The sequence below is a fragment of the Mastigoproctus giganteus genome, chromosome 13, assembly GCF_048544385.1.
Source record: "Mastigoproctus giganteus isolate SK-2022 chromosome 13, ASM4854438v1, whole genome shotgun sequence".
Lineage (NCBI taxonomy): Eukaryota > Metazoa > Arthropoda > Arachnida > Uropygi > Thelyphonidae > Mastigoproctus > Mastigoproctus giganteus.
The window spans coordinates 153,245,042-153,269,900 of record NC_143587.1 but is presented as its reverse complement, the minus strand read 5'-3'; the positions used below and the strand labels follow the sequence as shown (position 1 = coordinate 153,269,900).

At 35.5% G+C, this 24,859-nt stretch overlaps 1 protein-coding gene across 1 annotated transcript in view; it reads left to right on the top strand.

Moving 5' to 3' along the window:
* Kpc1 (Kip1 ubiquitination-promoting complex subunit 1) overlaps nucleotides 1-24,859 on the top strand; it is a 534,039-nt gene that overhangs the window by 308,288 nt on the left and 200,892 nt on the right. Inside the window, exons 18-19 of the mRNA XM_090388154.1 lie at nucleotides 4,765-4,923; nucleotides 17,659-17,792. Coding sequence (XP_090244280.1) covers nucleotides 4,765-4,923; nucleotides 17,659-17,792 — 293 coding nt within the window. The remainder of the gene's footprint in view (nucleotides 1-4,764; nucleotides 4,924-17,658; nucleotides 17,793-24,859) is intronic.

Below are 24,859 nucleotides of genomic sequence, written 5' to 3'. Positions count from 1 at the left end.
ATGAAGAACAGTGTCCATTAATAACCATTCTCTGTCTTCTACATTACCATCCTTTTGTTCAGAGGCAATAGCTTGCGGTTGATGCCACACTACTCCAGTTTGTACAACAGTCTTTTATGTGCAACAATATTAAAGCTTTCTTAAAATCCAAGTATATGGAGATATGGCTATTAAATAATGAGACTGCACAAGCAACTGCTACACACCATTTGCCACCTACAAAACAAAGGCATTGCAGTTGGCCTGAAACCTTCCTGTAGTTTTTTGTCAAATTACACTCCAACATGTTCATTTGCTTTATAGTGAGACTGGTTTTCACTACCTTCTGTTTTTGCACTTTGCTGGAAAATGACAGACAAAAGAATCGTACCACAAATCAACCTCAGATTTTTAACAAAATTAAAGAAAACACCAACTGAAAGTTATGAATTGTTACATGTGAAAGATACTATGTCAAGAGCTCACTTTGAATGGCATAAAGGTTTTTAGAAGAAGAGAAAATGTGTAAGAAGATGAATGACCAGATAATGATATTACCTGGATATTACAATGATTAGAAGCGATCATTGTTTAAGCATTAAAATGGTTGCATCTAAATTCAGTATGGACCCAGATACATTGAGACAAATTCTAACTGCTTCTATCTGTAGTGTCTTCACCATGATGCTTCCTTTTTACACCTACTGAAAATTTGGGCACAGAGAAGAGTCTGTGCCAAGATGGTGCCAAAAATTTTAAATGAAGATCAAAGAATGAGATGATTCCTAGTTTGTGAAGTTCTTTTGAAAAAAATTGAAGAAGATATTTTGTGTACTGTAATTACTTGCAATGAAAGTTGGCTGTGCCAGTATGACCCAGAATATAAAAAGACATTCAATTCAATGGAAGTCAAAACAATCCCCCAGACCAAAAACAAAAGGAAAGAATGTCAAAATCAAAAATGAAAACCATGCTGCTTGTTTTCTTACCTTGCACTATGACAAATGAGACCTTAAATTTTCAAGCCATAAAACTCAGTAACTGGGAAACCAATTTAGCTAAACAGGTAATGTAATTAGAACCCAAAGAATAATATACGTTTGTAACACCCAGAAAAATATATTCAATGCCTTAACAAAGTTAAAAGCAAATTTAATTGCAAATAACATGCCTATAAAGTTCATTAACTACCATATGAATGCTTCTGTTACAATTTGTAAATTCCACTTTGACTTAAATCCAGTTAGGGTCACTGAACACCTTTGGTCCCTCCATTGGTTCCACATTGGGTTTTTATGCTGAGACAAGGCTTGTTGACTGACTGCACTATAACCTGGAATTACTAAATTTAATCCCTGTAATAATTAAATCCTACAGTTCCCATTTGAAATATTTTTATAATGTCACAATTTTATTTAATCCCCTTCAGGATTAAATCAAAAAATCTTTAAATTTATATTTAAAATATACCAACATTTTTGGGCAAGTAACATCCTCATAACTGGCATATTATTTGTCCTAAATATGAACATGTATCCTAAATATGCACAGAACAATGCCTACTATCCTATTTCATCCCATTAATCAATAATAATTATGTCTCATATTGTGAATACCTTCACAATATGAGTTGCCATGATATTGCACTACCTTGATGATTGGCCAATAGCCATGAAACAGTGCTGTCTGGGTGGTGGTACTCAACTGAGAATAAGTAACAATAGTCTTCTCTATCAGTGAAGCGTTACTTATTCGAGGTAGTGCAATATCATGGCAACTCGTCGTGAAGGCAGAGCACAATATGAGAAAGAGCAAATGATGCCGCCAACAACTACTTTGTAGTTTCTTAAGAGTTATCTATGGTGTATCTAAACACCGATATCATATATAGATACCAAACTCTTAAAGTATTATGCCTTGTGCATTTATTTATTTTAAATATTGACATCTACACCTATTGGCATCTCTCATATTGTGTGATTAACTTCACAACTGGGTCGTCATGTCTGCAATACCAGGGTACCTGCCCACCCACTGATGATTGGCCAATAGCCATGAAACAGTGCTGTCTGGGTGGTGGTACTCAACTGAGAATAAGTAACAATAGTCTTCTCTATCAGTGAAGCGTTACTTATTCGAGGTAGTGCAATATCATGGCAACTCGTCGTGAAGGCAGAGCACAATATGAGAAAGAGCAAATGATGCCGCCAACAACTACTTTGTAGTTTCTTAAGAGTTATCTATGGTGTATCTAAACACCGATATCATATATTGATTACTTATGCACTCTAGGTTGTATATATGTAAATAGTTATCACATTACCCATATGTACTCTTATGCTGTAGAATGGTTATACCAGTCCTTACCTAATGGATAACATTATATGTTTGTATTAGAATTACAAAGTTAATTAATCACAATAACATCTTAATCAATTCATGTTTTGTCTTTAATTTACTGCATTTAAATTTATATTAGAGTAATGAACGTTTAGTTTAAATTAGAATCATCAACCAGATCAATGTAACAGTTTGCCAGGTGGTACCCTTGCAACCAATACATTCAAATACATTCAGCAGCAAATATGAAGTTCTCATCTGCCACACATACTATGTTTCCCAGATGTATCTAATAAATTTATACAGTGAATTCCGGTTATTTGGGCCACCGGTTAATCGGGGCAGCCGTTTATTTGGGACAAATCTTAAAAAACAGAAAATAGCCAGGGTTTACGTTGCTTAATTGGGACAAAATGCCGTTTAATCGGGGCAGGAGACCGCAGCACTGGAGATTACCCCATGATTGTCTCCGACCGTACCATGTAGTTGAGTCGGATTTCTGGAGGTCACAACCATAAAACAATAAAAACAATTAGCAGTCACCTGTTTATTGGGCTTTTCTGTTAGTGCAATCTATCATAAACAGATAGTAAACTCGATCTTATTGAATTTGCGATAATACTGACAGCTGGAATTCTGTGGGTTATTATGGTAAAATGTGTTTACACTTCCATGGAATCTTCAATCATATAAAAAAAATAATTTTCAGAATGTTCTCTTCATTCCTATTTTTAAAGCTTTGTAACTCGTTACTCCGTTCTCACTTGCGTGTATTGTGTTACTTGCAATTTGTGTGTGCCATGTTTTTTGTTATTGGTTGCTTATCTTTTTATTGTTTTAAATTTTAACCCCCACCCACAAATGTCAGTGAACAGAAATGTCAACTAGTTTAGTTAGTATGTACATATTTCAGTATGTATTAATTATTCTGATTATCATGTATATTCTTCCGAATTTCACGTATCATTTAATTTTTTAATTGGTAAGGTAATAAAGGTAAATTCGTGCTTAATATATCTTTACTTTTATAGCCTGTGGATAATATTCCTCCTATTTTCGCTAATTAGAATCACTGTTTAATATAATTAAAATTCAATTCACAAACGTGATCACAATGACTGGCGCTTATTACACGTCGTATAGTGAACGGTACTTTACTATGGTGAGTTCGTCCTAACGTGATTTGATTGTACAGTGAACTGTAAAGGGGAGGGGGGGGTACATTGTATTTTTAAACAGCCTCCGTAGCCGAGTGGGCAGGAGCGGGAGTGCAGTGGCACACGCTCTTTGAGTAGACCGGGGGTTCAAGCCCCTGACTGCTGAATACGGTCAATCTGCCAACCCGCACTGGATCAGCGTGGCAGATTATGGTCCATTTCCCTCAGCATGAATGTTGAGGAGGCTTCCATCCTGCAGTGGGTTGATAATGGCTGCACTTTACTTTTTTACTTTACTTACATTGTATTTTTAACTATTTACGTGAAACTTCAGATAATTGGGGCAGCCGCTTAATCGGGCCAAAATGCACTAGTCCCAATGTGTCCCAAATAACTGGAATCGACTGTATTTATATTTTATTGTATTATCTGGTGCATACCCATAGAGCTTTGGGTTCCAATCTCAGTTTACTGTATGTATCGGTTATAGGTTGAAAGTAAAATTAACTTTTGGTCTCAAAATTTTATCATAAAATTTATATTTTTGGCCATACTAAATATGAAATTAATTAAAATTAGTAATACTGTTATTGAGACAACAGAAATGGGTATGCATGAGCCGCCATTTATATCATTTGGCTATCTATCTGCTCAAAAGCTCCTGACAAGTAGTGGAGAGATGGCCACGTGCATGAATGGATTACTGTTAATTCTAGTTATTCATTTTAGATTTAATTGCTTAGTTTAGTATATCTATAGCATTAATGATAGTCATTTTTTAACCTTGAAAATATGTTGCTGCTAACAGATGGTTCTGTTAGCAGCAACAAAATAGTACTGTCTGAATTTGTTAGACAGCATCATTAGGCTAAAAATGCCTGAAATATAACCACAATATATCTGCATTCTCTCTCCTACAGGTCCATAGTTAATTGCATAGTATACAAAGGAATTAAGTTAAATCATGTGCTTGTAATGTATAATTGTTAACTGTAGCAGCATTAACACCATATTAATATTTCATCCTTAACAATCTAAATCATAATAAATAGAATTATTTAATTGTATTAAAAAAGTGAAGTTCTTTGGAATAAAAGACAGATAATATATAATAGTAAGCTTAAAAAATATATTTTCTTTAAGGTTTTGGTTAAAATGTTTCTAATAACTACTCACAACAGTTAATAAATTCATTTCAATGAATGAATAATTCCATTTATTCCCCATTTTTAATTTCAAAACCATTCTGTTTAAAATACTGTATTACTTGTTACTTATATTGTTTCAGACTTGCATGTTCCACTTCAGACATTCTTTGACAGTTCAGTCAATTATTTTGATATACAGAGGATTGGAGGTTTGCTTTCACATCTATTAAAAACACTCCAGTCTGAAATGAATCTGGTTCTCAGTAAGCGTAATACAAGCTGTAGATTGTCCACTGAAGGTAAGTGTTTGTAAATAGTTGTTGTAAATAGTTGCATAAATTAAAAATAGACACAAAACCATATGACTAAAAAGAATTTCACACTTTAGAACAACTGTAACTTATGTTTTTTTGTCTCTAAAAAAAATGTTTGATTTAAAAATAAAAACAGTACAGTTTGAAATTGTTTGTTACTTTGAGTTATACTATTGGATGATTTCTACATTTTAATTTTGTAAAAGTGATTTTTCAGATATTCTTTTACTGCGAAACTACACTAAAGTGATTTATCATAGAGTGTTGAAATAAATCACTTTATTCTGAATAGTTAGTTTGAAATTATACATAAGCTAAGTACAACTCTGCAACCTCTTCATGCAAAGAGTTCAGGGTTAAGAGTAACTGAATATGAGATATTTCAGAATATCAGGCCAGTCTATCATAAAAAGTAATGTCAATCGAAGTATGCAAGATAATGAATAAAAGTTATTTACTTAACAAATTATCACCTTATTTTTGCTTAATGTGATTAAAAGGTTGTGAGGCTATCATTCCTGTATATAAGAGTCATCCTACAATTGTTTCTATGGAAGCTTGTAGGATTATTATTATATATATTATTTTTTTTTGGAAGATAAAATATAAGTGTGGAGGATTTTCAATGAAGAAACATGTTATGAAACTGTTTATTTATATATATATATATATATATAAAAAAACACTGGTGTGCAAAACTTAAGGACCAACACTATTTTTAAAGGTTATAACCACAAAATCTTTACCTAAGGTACTCTTTATTGATGAGAGTAGATTCAGTTTCAGTAGCGATTCTGGATGTCAGCTAATCTGGCGAGAGGTTGGCACATGGTATCACCCCACAAACATCACTGAAAGGGATCGATATGGTGGTCAAGGTGTTCTCGTCTGGGGAGGCGTTATCTTGGATGGACGTACACAATTCCAGATACTGGAAGGCGGTACTGTAATCAGTGCATGCTACTGTACTGAGGTAATCCTTCCCCGTGTACATCTGTTCCGAGGTGCCATTGGCTCCGAGTTCATGTTTATGGATGATAACGCCACACCCAGTCGCACTGCAGCTGTTGATATGCTTTTGGAAAGTGAGGACATTGTTTGTATGGATTAGCCTGCCTGTTCCCTCCGATCTAAATCCCATTAAACACATATGGGATGCTCTGGGGAGATGCCTAGCAGCACATCCACACCCACCAGAAAATGTTCACCAGCTGAAGATGGTGCTGACAGAGGAATGGACAATGTTACTGCAAGAACTTATCAACAACATTGTTTTAAGTATGAACAGGCAGTACAAAGCCTGCATCGACATTAGGGGTGGCCATATCTCTTACTGAAGACCACCTCTTCCCTTTGTTCCATCTTTGGCAGTGATGCATCTGTATCATGGCAGCCAGTGCTATGTTGCCATTTTTAAATAAAGTCCCTCTGCACCATTTGTTTCTGTTGTTTCCTTCATCATTTCTGTATGTCATGACATTACTTTTTGGTATGCTTTTCCGATATCCAGGCCACTCCTATGAAAAGCTATAGGTGAAAACCTGACTGGTCCTTAAATTTTGCACATCTCTGTGTGTGTGTGTGTGTGCGTGTGCGTGCGTGCGTGTGTGTGTGCGTGCGTGCGTGTGTGTGTGTAATATATATATACAAAGTTTATTAAATACAATAGAAGTATTCAAAGTGAGCAGATATTCACTTTGAATACTTTTGAGCAGATATTCAAAAGAGCAGATATATGATAAGACTTAAGCATGATGATTTAGAATAAAAGATTACAAAGTGAGCTATTGGGCCAGAAAACCCGATAGAGGCCAAGATAGCCTGAGTTGGTTTAATGCATTATACCCTATAAATGAACAAATAGTCAATAATAATATAAAAGATAAAATAATGATGATGAGGCTAATTATTGATAATGGGATACATTGAATGGTACAAGATGACTTACTAGTACCCCACTTTTCTTCTTAACCCTTATATCGAGCGCTAGCACCATTCAATATATCCAATCAATAATTAGCAAGGCTATCAGTTTGTTTATCTGCTAGTTTAGCTAGGTCCAAATGATTAAACTTATCAGAATTATCAGAAACCTGTATTCAAATTTAACAGCAAACTGGCAGAATAACAGGCAACCCATCAGATAGCTGTGAAACAAATAATACAGAAAATGAGAGCCAACAATAAATTCCAGTAGGATGTGAAGTATTATAGATATATACCTTTTAGTTATTTTGCCTTTTCACAGATAACTAGTGATATCATCAGCTAGAGGAGGGAAAAACTTGCCCACTTAATTGCCCATCCCTCCTAATAATTTGTGTTATCATTTTCGAAATTTATTCAGAATATCCTCTTGATAAAAGATTTATTTAATTTTAGTTAGTATGAATCAGAGCTGTACTACTCAATATGTTCTACGTTGATAATAATATTAGTAAAATAATAAGAGGAGCTTACCTCAATATAGTGCGTAGAACACTTCCATATGATACCCTCCAGAAATTAAAACGGAAAAAACGAAAAAATCGACAACTTACCGGTACATTAGAGTAAAATATAAATAATTAAATAATCAATTTAACACAATTCAAATCAATTTAAAACAATTAAAAATCAAATTAACGCAATTAAAAGAATCTAACGAAAATATTCAAAACGATTTTCCTTTACCGAATCGGGTTAAACCTGATACTTAAATAGAGATTATTTGTCTTCGCGCATGCGCGTAAAGGTCCACGCATCGGAGATCAAATATGGCCGCCAAACATTAACAGAATTCTCGTGTAATTTAATTTCAACGGTTTCTCCTCGTTAAATAAAAAAGTATGTTTTTCGTTAATGGCATGAAAGGCTAATTCTGACGCTGCTGAACAAGAAGCACGAACTGAGGCTTCATGTTGATTTACACGAATATTAAGAGAAAATCGGGTCGAACCTTGATAAGACGAGTCGCAATCACCGCAAGAAATGTTGTATACCAGATCATTAATTTCTGTTGCGAATGCTGAAAGAACCGAGAGATTGTTCAGTATAGTGTGTAACTTCCGTATTGGCCTAGCTACAATTTTAAATTCGGTATCTTTAAAGAATCTGTTAAGCTGTTTGTGCCACTGTTCAACATATGGGACAGAAATAAAGTATTTTTTGATATTACTATTGTTGATTGGTGTAGTATTTTGTATCCTATCTTTAGCTTGTAACCTAATTCGGTTTATTGTGGTAATGGAATAACCCCTGTTTAAGAATCTGCTAGTTAATATTTGTATTTCTGAGTCCAAAGCAGAATCCGTCGTTGAATATTTATAGGCATTAAGAAATTGATTAAAGATAATCGATCTTTTGTAGGTGAAAGGGTGATAGCTATTATAATGTAGAAGCATACCGGTGTTTGTAGGTTTTCGATAGATGCTAAATTGTATTTTATTCGAATCCTGGGTAAGCGTGAAATTTAGAAAGTTTAATGACTTTGTATCCGTATCCTCCCTTTCCAATGTAAATTTGAGTCTAGATTGAATATTATTAAACGAATGTAAAATGTCTTGGATAGTATTACTATCGGTAATAACTAGAACATCGTCTACATACCTCCCATAGTATGTGATACGGGTTCGAAAAGGTGTCAAATGTATCTGCTCAATCGTTGAGAGATAGATCTCTGACATTAAGCCACTCAGGCTCAAACCCATTGGTAATCCAAAAATTTGTTTGTACACCTTGTCTCAAAAGGTGATGTAGTTAGCCTCAACTAACAGTTTAATTAAGTGAAAAATTTCCTTAATAGGTAGCTTCGTATAATTAATCGGTGTCGAGTTTTTATTTAACATATCCCGAATAATATCTAATGTGTATTCAACGTTTACATTCGTATATAATGAGGTAACATCTAGTGAGAATAAGTTGTCATTGTTGCCGAGTCTACAGTCTTTAAGCTTATTAAATAATGTATCGTAGTTCTTAATCCCAAATTGTATTACCTGTCTAAAGGGTTTTATAATGTTATATACATGTGTGGCTAAGGATGAAAATGCCGAGTTCCTGTAGGAAACAATAGGTCGAATAGGAAACCCAGTCTTGTGTAATTTTACCTGACCAAAAAGTGCAGGAATATTGTATGTTCTGGACTTCAATTCCTTTAACTGAACCATAGTAATGTAGTAGTTTTTTCGATACGTGGTTAACGTTTTATTGTATTGATTTACCAAATTGGTAAACAGTGCTGGGTCTACTTCACGATAAGTGGAGGTATCTGACACAACTGAATCTAACTTATTAATATAATCATGTTTATCTAGTATTACCACTATATCTCCTTTATCTGCCCTCTGTATAATAATGTCCTTATTTCCCCGAAGTTCTAGTAAAGCTGAACTGTCCTGTGTATTCTATTTAGGAAGTCGCGTTTCTTTTATGTTATTCACTACTTGGTTAACTTGTTGAATAAATACATCTTTTTGTGGAACACTACGAAGTCCAAATTCAATATCAATTACGCATTGTTTTTTAGGCAGTTTTCGAGGTGGTAAACTATAATTTAGTCCTTTGGATAAAAGCGAAATCTGGTCCTGCGATAGTGTACACGAGGAAAGATTTGTAACCTTACTCCTCATTCCACCTTCCAGTTTGAGAAACCTTACTCATTTTTGTATCCTGATGTCTAATCTCTCTTGGCATAAGCCCTTTACAAATATTGCTTCTTCAATCAAAAATTATGGGTTTTCTTTTTCAATCTTGGCATTACTTTTCTTCCAAATTTCTACTCATCTTATACAAATCTCAAATTTGTTCTGCTATGTAATAATGTTGCTACATCAGGTGTGGTGCTACCAAAACCTCCCTCATTCTTCTGGAATGCATTCAAAACAGGGTTGTCAGATTAATTAATGACCCATCTTTTACAAAGTTTCTCCACTCTCTATCTCACAAACAATCAGATTCTGCTTTTATACCTTATAAAAACATATTTCTATAGGCCGTGTTTTAGCATTAGCAATGGCAAATGATGGAAAAAAGCAGGCTTATACCATTAGCCAAAAAAAAAAAAAAAAAAAAAATCACTTTTCCCATTTCACCTACCATTTCATACAAACATTTGTCTAGTTTTTAATTCAATTTATTTAAGCTATCAACTTTCACAATGACAGAGATGGAAGTTTGTTCCAGCAATCAACCACTCACTGGCTGAAGACAAATTTCTGCACCTCTATTCTTCAACCGTCTTTCCTCAATTTGAAATTATGCTCCCTCAAGTGCATAATCTGAGCAAGAGGAAGAATTCCATCAGCATTGAGCTTGCTCAAACCATTCAGAGCCTTAAACACCTCATTCAGATCACGTCACAGGTGCCTAGCCAAATTCTGCAATTCACAGAATTAAAGTTTTCTGACTAGTTTATATGAATCATAAGCTTCTCCATCACTCCAATAATATATATATATATATGTGCATCTCATGCACTTTTCTTCTCTGCCACAAATTAGCATTAGTATTGGCATATGATGCAAGGATGCAGTCTTTTGCAGCATCGGCCAAAAAAACAAATAAAAAAAACCTTCCCATTTCACCTGTCCATTTCTTCCTTGAATCTCTTTAAGCTCTCAATTTCCACACATCTATTCTGCAACTGCCTCTCCTCCATTTGAATTTATGTCCCCTCAAGTGCGTAATCAGAGCAAGAAGAAGAAGAATCCCATCAGCATTGAGCTTCCTCAAACCATTCAGAGCCTTACACATGTCAATTAGATCATCTGGTCTGAAGAAGCTGCAATTTGCAGAATTTAAGCCTTTTTGGTAAGTGTGCCATTTTCTTTCCCCTCACTAATCTCATTCGCCTTTTCTGTACTTGTTCCAGCAGCTCAAGATCCTTCCTAAAATGAGGCCTCCAGACCTATATGCAGTACTCGAAGTGCATTGGTTGAGGCATATAATGCAAGAAAGCAAGCTTATACAGCACGAGCCAGAAAAAAAAAAAAAAAAAAAAAACCTTCCCATTTCACCTATTGGGTCACTCCAATTGTTTGTCTAGTTCAGCCTTAAATTTATTTAAGCTATCAACTTCCACAACAATAGATAGAAGTCTGTTGCAGCAATCAGCTACCATTGCCTTATACAAAGGGATAATCACTCCTTGACAAAGTTCCTGTATATCATTGTCAAGACCCATGAGCTACTCTGGAAGCCTGTCTACACTGTTCTGAAAACTTCATATCTGAGTGCACAAGGTCTTTTTCTTTTTCTACCACCATAACTGTAGTACCACACAGTTGGTACATTTTTCATATGCAGTATTTTGCATTTGTCAATGTTAAACTTCAGTTGCCACTTCTCAGCCCATCTCAAATTTTCTAGATCCTGTTGCAGTAGCACACTGCCATTACAGTTATTAACAACCCTGCCAACCTTTGATTCATCTGCAAACTTCGACACTAAGCTTGATATACCTTCATCAATATCATTGACAAATATACAAAACAACAGTGGACCCAACACCGAACCCTGTGGGACTCCACTAATAACATTAGTCCACGAAGAGAAGCACTCATTGATTACCACCCTCTGCCTTCCCCCACTCAACCATCCTTTTATCCATTGTAGCAACTTACCCTTAATACCATTCTGCTCTTAATTTGTATAGTAATCTTCCATGAGCAACAGTGTCAAAAGCTTTCCTAAAATCCAAGTATATGATACCAAAATTATTTTTGCATCCAGTTCCTTTGTAACCACATCATAATCTCCAATCAAATTTGTCAGACAAGACTTTCCCTTAACAAACCCATGCTGTGTCTGAATTATTGCTGCAGTCTTGTCTAGATGATCCTGCAATGCATCTTTAACCAGTGACTCCATTATTTTACCAGGAACAGAAGTTAAACTAACTGGTCTGTAATTACTCGTGTCACCCTTCAATCCCCGTTTGTGAATTGGGGATACATTTGAACATCTCCAGTCCATGGGAACCTCCCATGAGTCCAAGGTTGCTTTCATAATTATGACTAAGGGTTTGCTTAGTTGCTTTGCCACCTCCTTTAATATAACTGGATAGATCCCATCCACCCAAGGTGCCTTTCTTATGTTTAACTTCAACAATTTCTCCTCCACTTTGCTCTCAGTTATTACAGAATCATTAAGCACACTGCTACAATTTGATAAACTTCTATCATTTTCAATCCTTAATAACTCCCCATGTGTGAATGTAGATGCAAAATACTCATTCAGTTTGTTTGCTATCTGAGCAGGATCATCAAGTGGACCAATCAGATTCATCCCCTTCCTTTTAGAGTTTATATAAGTAAAGAAATCCTTGCTGTTTTCCTTAGCATCCTTTGCCAAAGATTTCTCGTAATCTGCCTTTGCCTGCCTAACCTCCTTTGTGACTTGATTACAGACTAGCTTATATCTGCCATAGGCGTCTGTGTCACCTGATAATTTATATGCATCCCATGCATTTTTTTTCTCTGCCAAAAGTCGAGTCTCGTTAGTTCATTCAACAACCATTTAGGACTAAACCCTGAACAATATTTCTTAATAGGTATGAAACGGTTAGTAGCTTCCACGATTAATTCCTTGAATGCTTCCCACTTAGAATTTGTTGTTGGTAACATCATCAGTTGGTCCACTGTACAGAATTTAAAAACTGTCTGGAGACCACTGCACTCACCTTTATGGAAGCAAAAACCTGTTCCTTTACCCCTGATGATAATTATATCTTTAAGTAAATCCCACATCAGTACACTGATCACTGCCACCTAGTGGTTTCTTTATATGCAAATTCTTAATACATGAATGATCACTGCTGATAACCAGATCAAGAGTATTATTCTCTGTGGTTGCCTCTCGAACATGTTGCTGCAGAAAACAATCATCCAATAAATCCACAAAAGTCTTACTAGTGGGCGAGAGGACAAACCCACACGTTCCAGTCAATATCTGGGAAGTTAAAATCCCCCATTATAAGACATTCGGATTTACTAGCCAACTCTTATTTCTCTGTACAATTGTTCGTTGTAGTCATTTGAGTCATTAGGTCTATAACACACTCCTACTCTTATTTTTGCTTTCACAGTGCTTATGTCACACCAAACTGACTCAACAGTGCACCGTCCATCTATATCAACTGGATGCACTTCTTTTGATTTTGTTTTTCTTAATTAACAGCATAACCCCTCCTCCCTTTCTATTCTGTCTATCATTTCTGTACACATTCTCCCCAAATTCCAATTCTGCATTCTTAATATCTGTGTGACACCATATCTCTGATATTCCAACAATATCTGCCTTTGATTTCTTGACCAACACTTCAAATTCATCAAATTTATTTACTATACTTCTAGCATTGGTATACATGCAAGTATACATGAGCTATTCTTAGTTACCCTAACACATCCCTATACCCTCCTGTTTCGCGATGACTGCCATCAGTCCCCGAAACTCCCAGCACCTCTCGCCCCAGGCCACTGCTTATTCTAATAGAAGTAGTGCAAGAATCACCTTCACCTCTGCCTGTGGCTACTTTTAACCTTTTGTTTGTGAATCCCCACTCAAGCTAGCAGTTTTCCGACCCACCTAACACTGCCTCGATAGCAACAGCAAATATTCTTGCACCCTTTCTATTTAAGTGTATCTCATCCCTGGATAAACAGTCTCTCCTATTAACAAAGTATATCACCATGACATTGTGATGTTCTTTGTACACCAACATGTGAATGATGCAATTAAGTCAGAACTATGCTGAAAGAATACTAAAATTTGCTTTATCATCACTCTAGTGATACCCTGATTTTTAAATTTGTAATTTTTGTTTCATTGTAAAATGCTACAATGTCCATTCCATATTTAATTATACAAGTAAAGAAAGGACCCACTTGAGAAAAGAAAAACAAATAATTGTTATTTCTGTAGATGATTAAAAATAAAATTCAAAATGTGTTCAAATTATGTTGTTGGGAATTCTGATCCAATTTAGCATTTAGAATTAGCAAGACACATGAGGCAAGAAAGCAAGCTTATATAGCATCAGCCAAAAAAAAAAAAAAAAAAACACCCTTATTTCACCCATCCACTTGCTCCAAATGTTTGTCAAATTCTGCCTTGAATCTATTTAAGCTATCAACTTCTACAACGACAGATGGAAGTTTGTTCCAGCAATCTACCACCCACTGGCTAAAGGCAAACTTCCGAACATCTATCCTACAACCGTCTTTCCTCAATTTTAAAATATGCCCTCTCAGGTGATTATTCTGAGCAAGAGGAAGAATCCCATCAGCATTGAGCATGCTCAAACCATTCAAGCTTTATACACCTCAATCAGATCACCTCGCAGGTGCCTGGTCTCCAGACACCGTAATTTGCAAAACATGTCTTCCTTCGTAAGAGCAACCCTTTGTTTCATTCACTAATCTTGTTGTCCTTCTCTGTACTTGTTTCAACAGCATTACATTCTTCTTAAAATGAGGCCTCCATACCTGTATACACTACTCAAGGTGTGGTCTGACCATTGCCTTATACAAGGGGATAATCACCTTCTTATCCCAGCTAGAAAAATTCCTGTATATCATTGACAAGACACCATGAGCTACTCTTGCAGACCGTCTGCACTGCTCAGAAAACTTCATATCTGTCTGCACAATTACCCCCAGGTCCTTTTCATTCTCTACCACTGTCAGTGTGGTACCACTGAGTTGATACGTTACTCTGGGATTACTGCTTCCCATATGTAGTACTTTACATTTGTCAATGTTAAACTTCATTTGCTATCTCTCAACCCATCTACTCAACTTTCCTAGATCCTGTTGCAGCAGTGTACTGTCATTAGTGTCATTAACAACCCTGCCATCCTTCGTATCGTCTGCAAACTTAGACATTAAGCCTGATATACTATCATCAATATCATTTATAAATACAGAAAACAACAATGGACCCAACACTGAACTCTGAGGGACCCCACTAATAACATTAGTCCATAAAGAGCAGTGTCCATTGATTACCACTCTCTGGTCTTCTCCTGCTCAACCATCCCTTTATCCATAGCAGCAATTTGCCTCCAATGCCACACTGCTCTAATTTGTGCAGCAGTAGTCTTCGATGTGCAACATTATCAGAGGCTTTTCTAAGATCCAAATATATGATATATAAAATAAATGATATACTTGGATCTTATATCAAATATAAGATCCAAATATATGATATCAAAGTTATTCTTTGCATCCAGTTCCTTTGTGACTACATCATAGTATCCAATCAAATTAGTCAGACAAGACTTCCCCTTAACAAACCCATGCTGTGTCCAAGCTATAAATGAAGTCTTATCTAGATGATCCTGCAATGCTTCTTTAAACAGTGCCTCCATTAATTTCCCTGGAACAGAAGTTAAACTAACAGGTCTGTAATTACCTGTGTCTCCCTTTGATCCTCCTTTGTGGATTGGGGTCACATTTGCACATCTCGAATCCATGGGTACCTCCCTTGAGTCCAGGGAAGCGCTCGTAATTATGGCTAAGGTTTTGCTTACTTCCTTTGCTGCCTCCTTTAATATAACTGGATAGATTCCATCCACCCCCAGGTGCCTTTCTTGTGTTTATCTTTAACAATTTCTCCTCCACTTTACTCTGTTATTACAAGATTATCTAGCTTACTGCCAGATTTGATTACACCTCTGGCATTCCCCTCCCTGAATAACTCCTCATGTGTGAATGTCGATGCAGAATATTCATTTAGTTTGTTAGCTACCTGTGCAGGATCATCAACAGTAGAACCATCGATATCAAGTGGTCCAATCTGATTCATTCCCTTCCTTCTAGAATTTACATAAGTAAAGAACTTATGGCAATATCATGTCCCGTTCCTGATTGCTCCACAAACATCAACAAGCAGTGCATTTAAATAGACTGTGATTCAGAGGACAAATGTCCCCCCCATCAGTTCTCCCCAGAGCCACAGCACATCCATTAGTTTGAGCCTTTTGCTTTGCTGCTGTGGTCTGAGTCATGATTTCTATTCAAGTTCAATAAAATTCCAATACAAAATATAACTCTAAACTTATATCCCAATGCAGTTATAGCACTATATATATATATATATATAGTGAAAATGCAGCGATTCCATGACCATTATTGGCCTCATGGTCCTCTGTCGATATGGGGCATAATGGTCAGTCTAATATTTTGATATTTTGTTTTGCTTTTAGTAGTTCTTTTAACCCCTTTTTTGGTGGTATTTCACATTTTTCGGAACTGGTACCTTCGAGGGGGGTACCGCTAAATCATATTATCATTGGCATTATTTTAAATTTGACACTAGTTTTATTAATTGGATTTAATGTGCTAAATTATATAGGGGACAACCGGCTACTGTTTATGTCTTATTACCTTTATTTTCCCTTTCCTGTTTGGTTTATTTTATTTTACGTTATTTTTATGTTTATTTTTCGCTCTACATTTTTGCTATACTACTGGCTTATGTTTTTATTTTGAATTATCGGATATATCTGGGCTTCATGTGGAGGATGTGCATTTTGCTGCCTCTAATGACAGCTTAATATTTATTTATTTTCTTATTTTGTTAAACTTTAAGCCATTATTTAAATATAAATCAGTGGTAGTAGTGGGTTGATATGCTAAATAAGCAGCACCTGTGCCGCCATCTATTCCTTTCTTTCCTTTATATAAGCTGGTTAAGCTTACATTATGTCAGTGGTGTGGCTCTGATCTAGAGTGCTGTCTGTTTCTATAAATTATTTCTCGCTGCATAAGGACCACCGCCATGCAAATCCTCTGCATTGGTAGATCGATCGGAGGAGGAGGAATGGGTGGTTGGGTTCTTCGATCTTTTCGCCTTTGCGACGATTTGTATGGCGATTGAAATGCAGCGATTCCATGACCATTATTGGCCTCGCGGTCCTCTGTCGATATGGGGCCTAATGGTCAGTCTATTATTTTGATATTTTGTTTTGCTTTTAGTAGTTCTTTTAACCCCTTTTTTGGTGATATTTCACGTTTTTCGGAACTGGTACCTTCCAGGGGGGTACCGCTAAATCATATTATAATTGGCATTATTTTAAATTTGACATTGGTTTTATTAATTGGATTTAATGTGCTAAATTATATAGGGGACAATTGGCTACTGTTTATGTCTTATTACCTTTACTTTCCCTTTCCTGTTTGGTTTATTTTACGTTATTTTTATGTTTATTTTTCGCTCTACTTTTTTGCCATTACTACTGGCTTATGTTTTTATTTTGTTTTATTTTGAATTATCGGATATATATATATGTATTTTGGTATCGAATGTTATCTCCGAGTTACGTTATGACTTTCTTATCCCCTGTCAACTTATATGTATTATTTTCAAGCCATGGCATGTTATTTGATTTCTGAAATTCTTCATACACAACCTTATGGAGAGCTAATACAAGGGTTGTCTGTAACCTTCCCCCCCCCCAATTTTTGAGGGAGGGGTTACAGATACCCCTCTGTAACCTAAATGTAGTTGATATATATCCTAAACTTGATAACTTTAAAGATGTTGCAAAATAAATATCCTTTATATTATCTTTGTAATTCTTACTAGAGAATCTTGTAGTTCTTTACTATGAATAATCAACATGAAGACCGAAATAAGGAACTGTTTTAATTAGATTATACCAATACTGTTACAATGAATTTTAATCTTTAATAAGCATATCAGAATAACTGCTACTCTTTATTCATAATTATACCACAGATAACTTTCAAGAATCAGTTAACCATAATACTCTGCCCCTCACAAAGGAAAAAGATGATTATAAAGCAGTTATAGAATTGCTGGATGGAGTCATCCGGCTTTATCAGATTTCAGCTCACAGGCAGTTGGAAAAAGTAAGTGTTTAGTTGTTCTGCATCTTAGTTCAAATTTGTTTTAATAATTTGGATTTCTGCCATAATGTTTTGAAATATTATGAAATACTGAGGAGTTCTTTTCTGAATTGGTATTAACATGGCAGCGCTAGGTTATTATTAGTATTAACTGAACTAGACTACACTCCCAAAGGAACTGATGGGTCACTTGCCATGTGCCAATTTTCTTTTTAATTTCTGAAAAAAATTAAGTTTTGTGAATTGGTAGTACCACTATTTCATCTTTCCTTAATGGTGGTTTGCAATACTAATTGTATGTGACATTTTATTTCTTAATAAAAAATTTAATTAAAAAAAAATGGTGTTTTTTGCACCTTTTATTTTTGAAAAAAAAAAAAAAAAAAAAAAAATTCTGCCGAAAAAAAAAAAAAAAAAATCAGTTATAAAATATAAACATGAATCTATTACTTTTTGAAATTTTCTAGTTTAAAAGATTGTCATGTGAAATACCACTTTGCTTATTATATGGTATACATAGTTTTAAAAAATATATATAAATAAAATATATTAGATACTGCAAAAGAAGAATGTAGTAGAACCATGGATGCGGTAACTAAATGAATTTTAATATGACAAAGAAGCTTTCAGGGTAACGAACCCCTTCCTCAGCTAAGTACATACACACAGAAATGTAAACATATCATAAAACATTAGGAATGGAATAAACTAAATAAGCAGTGCGTGCTCAGATGACTGGGAGAGCATGAATGTGAGAGTGTTCAGTCACTTACTATGTCAAATCAGGTGATTGTTATTGGTACCCAGTCAGGGCCGTGCGGTAGATTTTCTCAGTATGATACAAGTCTTCGAAATGCCGCCCCTTGAATGTTTTTTCTTTAAAATAACCTTTGATTGTGATTTAAAAAAAAAAACTGCACAAAATGTACAAATACTATTTTTATTTTGAAAATATAAACTACTTTAAAATAATGATATCAGCTATCAACTACAACAATCTACTACAGTTTTACCCTTCTAACTTTAACTTTAGCAAATTCGTTAATTAGGGATGTGTAGTCTAGAGTGGCAGCCAATGTAGATTCACTAGAAATTAATGACAGATTTCTAAGTTTTGTTTGGCTTATTGAACTTCTTAAGTAGTGTTTTATTAATTTTAATTTGGAAAAAATTCTTTCCCCACTAGCTACAGAGCCAGGGAGTGTTAATAAAATTCTCAGAGCTACAACAGTATTCGGATACAAAGTAATTAAGTTATTTTGGCACAAATAATTTAAAACATCCAAAGGTTTCATAGAATATGGTAGCATTCGGGATACATCACGTAATACTTAGTTCATTTCAACCATTTTAAAACTCTTATATCTCACAAAAAGGATTCTTCTGCTCCTATCTATACTTATCTTATCTTTGGTGACACTCTGATCTCTAGGCAAAATGATATATCTCTTTTGTGGATTACCCTGACTTTTAATCTCTCTTGGCACAAGCACATTACAAATATTGCTTCTTCTGTATCTAAAAAACTTGGTTTTCTCTTTTTCTCTCTCGAGATTACTTTTCTTCCAAACAGCTGTTCACTCTGTACAAATCGCAAATCCACCCTACCATGGAATATTGTTCCCACATCTGGGACGGTGCCCTCAAAACCTCTCTCAGGCTTCTAGGTTAATTACTGTTAGGTTATTTAATGACTAATCTCTGACAGAGTCTCTCCACTCTTTGTCTCATAGATGTACTGTTTCTGCTGCATGCCTTTTCTACAGATACTTCCATTCTTCTGAATTGCTTCTATAATTCCCACTCTCTCTCTTTCAAAACAGTCCAAACACATGCTGCCACCAGCCAACATACATTTACTGTCCAACTTCAAACTCACAGAACCAACTTTTCATCTTTCTCGTTTATTCATTCAACTGCTGTTTTCTGGAACAACCTTCTTTCATACGTGTTTCCTGAAAATTAGTCTACAGAAGCTCACTTCTAATGTCAACAAATATCTTCTTCATCTTCTTTTGTCCTCCAACCCAAGAACGGTACTAAGTACTCTAGGTTCTAATACCTCTCGTTTGGGGTTTTCATTAAAAAAAATCTATCTTTGCTTGCCTAACCTCCTTTGTCACTTGATTACAGACTATCTTATGTCTACCATAGGAATCTGTGTCTCCTGTTAATTAATATGCATCCGATGCATTTTTCTTCTCTGCCATGAGTCTCATTAGTTCATGTGACATCCATTTAGGCCTAAACCTTGAACAGTGTTTCTTGGTAATTAAAAAACTGGATTTCTTTTTCGCTCCTGTCATTACTTTTCTTCTAAACAGCTGCTCACTCTATACAAATCTCAAATCTGCCCATCGAATATTGTTACCAGATCTCTTGGGCTTAAAGATTATAGATTCCATTCAGAAGATAGCAGAAAGGTTAATTAATGACTCATCTCTAACAAAGTTTCTCCACTCTCTGCCTCATAGATGTTCTTTGTCTGTCACATGCCTTTTCTACAGATATTTCCATGGGCACTGTTCATCTGAATTGACTTCTATAATTCCTGCTCTCTCTTCCAAAGCACAGTCTGAACACATTCTGCAACCAGTCAGCATCCTTTCGCAGTTCAACTTCAAACTGACAGAATCAACTTCTCTTTTTCCTCATTTATTCATTCAAGTTCGGTTTTCTGGAATAACTCCCTTCATATGTATTTCTTGAAAATTGCAATCTGCAGAAATTCAAGTTTAATGTCAACAGATATCTTTTTTCATCTCAGTCCTCAAACCATGCATGGTACTAAGTATTGTAAGTTCTAATACATCTTGTGTTTGATGTTTTCATAAAAAAAAACAAAAAAAGGTGTTACTCGTCATTTCCAAGATGAGTAAAACAGCAGAGGTCAGTAAATAGAGCATTTTGGCAGAAGACCACAGTCAGAAAATTTAACTGAATTGATATTGTGTTAGTGTTTAGTATTAGTAATGGCAAATGATGTATGATGCTTGAAATCAAGATTTTTAATGCATCATCCAAAACAAAAAAGAGAAAAAGAATGCTTCTCATGCAAAGATTTGCATATCACCTCTCCATCCCCTCTACACAATTTATCTAGTTCTTCTTTGAATATATTCAAACTACTACCTTCTACACACCAGGTGTTCTAGCAATCAACAAATGCTGGCTGAAGATAAATTTGCTCACATCTATCCTGTAATTATCCTTCTTCACTTTGAATTTATGTCCACTCATGTGCATAGTCTGACCAAGAGGGAGGATTCCACTGGCATTGAGTTTACTCAATGTATTCAGAGCCGTTAACACCTCACTCAGATTTCCTTACAGGTGCCTAGACTCTGCAGTTTGCAGAGAACTGAAACCTTTCCTGGTAAGCTTTTCTTCCCCTCCTTAATTTTGTTGCTCTTCTTTGCACTTGCTCCAACAGATTGTTTAACCTTATAATCTAGTATGCGGTACTCAAGATGGGACCTTGAGTACCGCATACTAGATTACCACATACTCAAGATCCCATCTTTAGTACTGCAGGGGTACTCGGGGGGGGGGATAGGGGATAATCATCTCCCTATCCCTACTGGCAAAATTCCCATATACTATTGACAAAAATGCATGGGCTATGCTGGCAGCTTGTCTGTACTGCTCAGAAGACTTCATATATATTACTGCACAATTACCTCCAGATATTTTTTATTCTCCACAACCCTGAGTGTGGCACTACACAGTTGGTTTGTTCATTTGGGTTTACTACTACCCATATAAAGTACCTTGCATTTGCTATTATTAAATTTCAATTGCCAATTCCTAGCCCAACTGCCTAATTTATCTAGATTTTGTTGCAATAGCATACCCTGATTACTGTTATTAACCACCCTGCCAACCTTCGTGTTATCTGCTAACTTAGAAATTAGGCATGCTACACCTTCACCAGTATCATACTGAAAACAGTAATGGGCTCAGCACTGAACCCTAAGAAACTTCTCTGTTAACATATGTCCATAGTGTCCTTTAATAACAACTGTTTTCATTCACTCAAACATCCCTTTACTCGTAGCAGTAAATTGTCCTTAATGTGGCATTAAAGGTAAGTTACTCAGATTTGTACAGCAGTCTTTTATGTGAAACAGTCATTTCTGAAGTCATTCAATTGCTTTAGAAAAAGTTCACTGCAGATAATACACCTTGATGTGGCAATTACACCTTGACCCATGGGTTGTAAGAGATAGACAGTGTTAGGTGGAAAAAAAGCATATTTTTACATTGTCATTGAGATGAGAAATTTAGACTGGAGCATTGTCTAAAAGCAACAAAATTTTGAACTCCATCCCTTCATCTTTGCAGTAATGTTCAACCATTGGACAAAAATAATTTGTAAACCATTCTGTAAATTCTCTTGAAATGCATGCTATTGGCTCACCAAATTACAGGCAATGTGCTTTTTACTCAACCTTTTAGAGCTGTTGGTTTTTCTGCTCTAAACACTAGTTGATGCTTCAATTTAAAATCCCCAGATGAGTGTCCACCCAACAAAAGTGTTAAATGATCTTTTTATGCTTTTTATCTAGGTTGGGCCTTTCCATTTTCAGTTTAAAAAGTTCATGAGGGCATTTTTTTCCATAACAGTCCACTTTCGTTGATGTCGAAATTTGTGTGTTCTTGTAGCCACCTTCTTCAGTGATGTCTTTCAATTCACTGGGAAATTCTTTGTTTGCACTTGCACTTGCACTTTCACCTGAGATATGCACTTTGTGAAGCCCAACACAGTTTTTAAAGCGGAAAAACCAACCACAACTGGCTGTAAATATTTCTTTAGTCTCCTCCTCCTCTACATGTCTTCTTTTTCCTTCAGTGTGTTATAAAGGCTCATGGCTTTTGCTTGAATGATGTTTTGACTCAAAGAAATTCTCTTTTGATTAGAATCTTCTATCCATATTAATAAAAGACATTCCATATTAATCAATAGTGAACTTCTTTGCTTAGTTATCACTTTCGTCATGTATGATGCTGTAGAAATTCCCTGCTCTTTATACTGATCCTTCTTTTGAATAATTGTTCGCACTGATGCTTCATTCACTCCATTTTCCCTCATGTGATTTTAGCATACAATGCACCATCTTCATGACACTTGATAATATCAAGTTTTTTTCCTAATGTAAGCCATTTAGGTTTAGTAGCTTCTCTACTTTCATTACTTTTCCTTTTTTTACTCATTGTTTCACAGTTAAAGGGGTAAAAAAATAAATGGTGAAATGAAAAGTTTGAAAAGCTATCATGTCATCTCGTCAGGATGGAATTAAGAATACGGAAGACTGTTGCATGTTGCCGCTGACTGCCTGAGGGAAGCTATTGGCACATGTGCATGTTAGACAATAGAGTTGGCACCACAGCATATACAAAGTATGTACAGTGTGTCTAGGCTATTGAATGAATTTTAATAAGTACAGTAAATTTTTGACTTAAACTTAATTGAAAACTGTGTTATAGTGAAACCCGTGCTAAGTGAGGTATTGCTGTATATGATATCAAAAATATTTTTGCATCCAGTTCCTTTGTCACCGTTTTATACTATCCAATCAGACTGGTCAGACAAGAATACCCTTTAACAAATATATGCTAACTGCAGTACAAATGCATTCATGTCTAAGATGGTTCTGCATTACTCATTAACCACTGACTCCATTATTTTCTCTGGAGCAGAAGTCAAGAAAATATGTGTGTAATTACTTATGTCACTCTTTTATCCACCTTTGTGAATTGGGGATACATTCTCACATCTTTGATCCATTGGGATGTCCTCTGAATCCAAGGATGCTCTCATAATTATGGACAAAGGTTTGCTGATCACTTCTGCTGCCTCTCTTAATATAATTTAGATAGATCCCATCCAACCCAGGTACCATTTTTTACATTTAGCTTCAACAATTTATCTTCCACTTTCTTCTCAGTTATCACAAAATCATTCAGCTCCCTGTTAAAATTTTATATATTTCTGGCATCCCCAGCCCTAAAAAATTCTTCATGTGTGAATATAGATTATATATGTATATATATCTTAATTCTAGATGTTTCCTGATTGTGAGGGATCATAGGCTTCTGCATATGAGCTGTGAATTGGGAAGTATGAAAACTACTGAAGGTTTTGTGTATTGGATTGAACCAGTTCAGCATACACCAAATATACTTGCAGATTTATAAACAGAAGTGGACTAATCCAGTTTATATTAAGCAAGTGATCTGTATAACAGTGTCTAATCAGTGCACCATGAAGTTGCTGATAGTAAATGCATGATGTTTCATTTCTAGAAACCAGCTGTTCTTAGTTGCTTAATATGGTCAAGGAATGCCAATTTATTATTATTAGCCTTATAGTGCAAGGAAGCGTGAGGCTTACGCTGCACCAGCCAAAAAAAAAAAAAAAAATCTGAGTTACCCTGAGAGAGAGAGAGAGAGAGAGAGAGAGAGAGAGAGAGAGAGAGAGAGAGAGAGAGAGAGAGAGAGAGAGAGAGAGTGAGTGAGTGAGTCAGAAGTAGGAAGGAATCACCAAGAAAGTGAAGAATGACAATGTCCAGTTCAGGACCTGGGTGTGCCAAGCCCATACTCATCAGATGTGAGCCCTTATGGTTAAGGTCAGGAGTTGAATTTTAATTCTGTCTCCATATTTGAATTTCATTCAGGAATAAATTTGGATATAGATTTAAATTTCACTGATTGATAAAATAACCATACTTTTTTTACAGGAGTTTGTTGGGTGACTGATGGCTGTTTGCTTATTTTTTTATAATATATAACAGAAATAATATCTTCCTTTCAATCATTCTCATATTCTGAGAATAACATGAAATGTGGATACAAAGAATAATTTTATTATTATTATTATTAGCCATATAGTGCAAGGAAGCCTGAGAGAGAGAGAGAGAGAGAGAGAGAGAGAGAGAGAAGTAGTAGTAGAAGGGAATCACCAAGAAAAAGAAGAATGATGGTATCCAACTCAGGATCCTGGATGTGCCAAGCCCATACTCACCAGATGTGAGCCTTTGATACCATAACAAGTATACAGTTGTATAAAA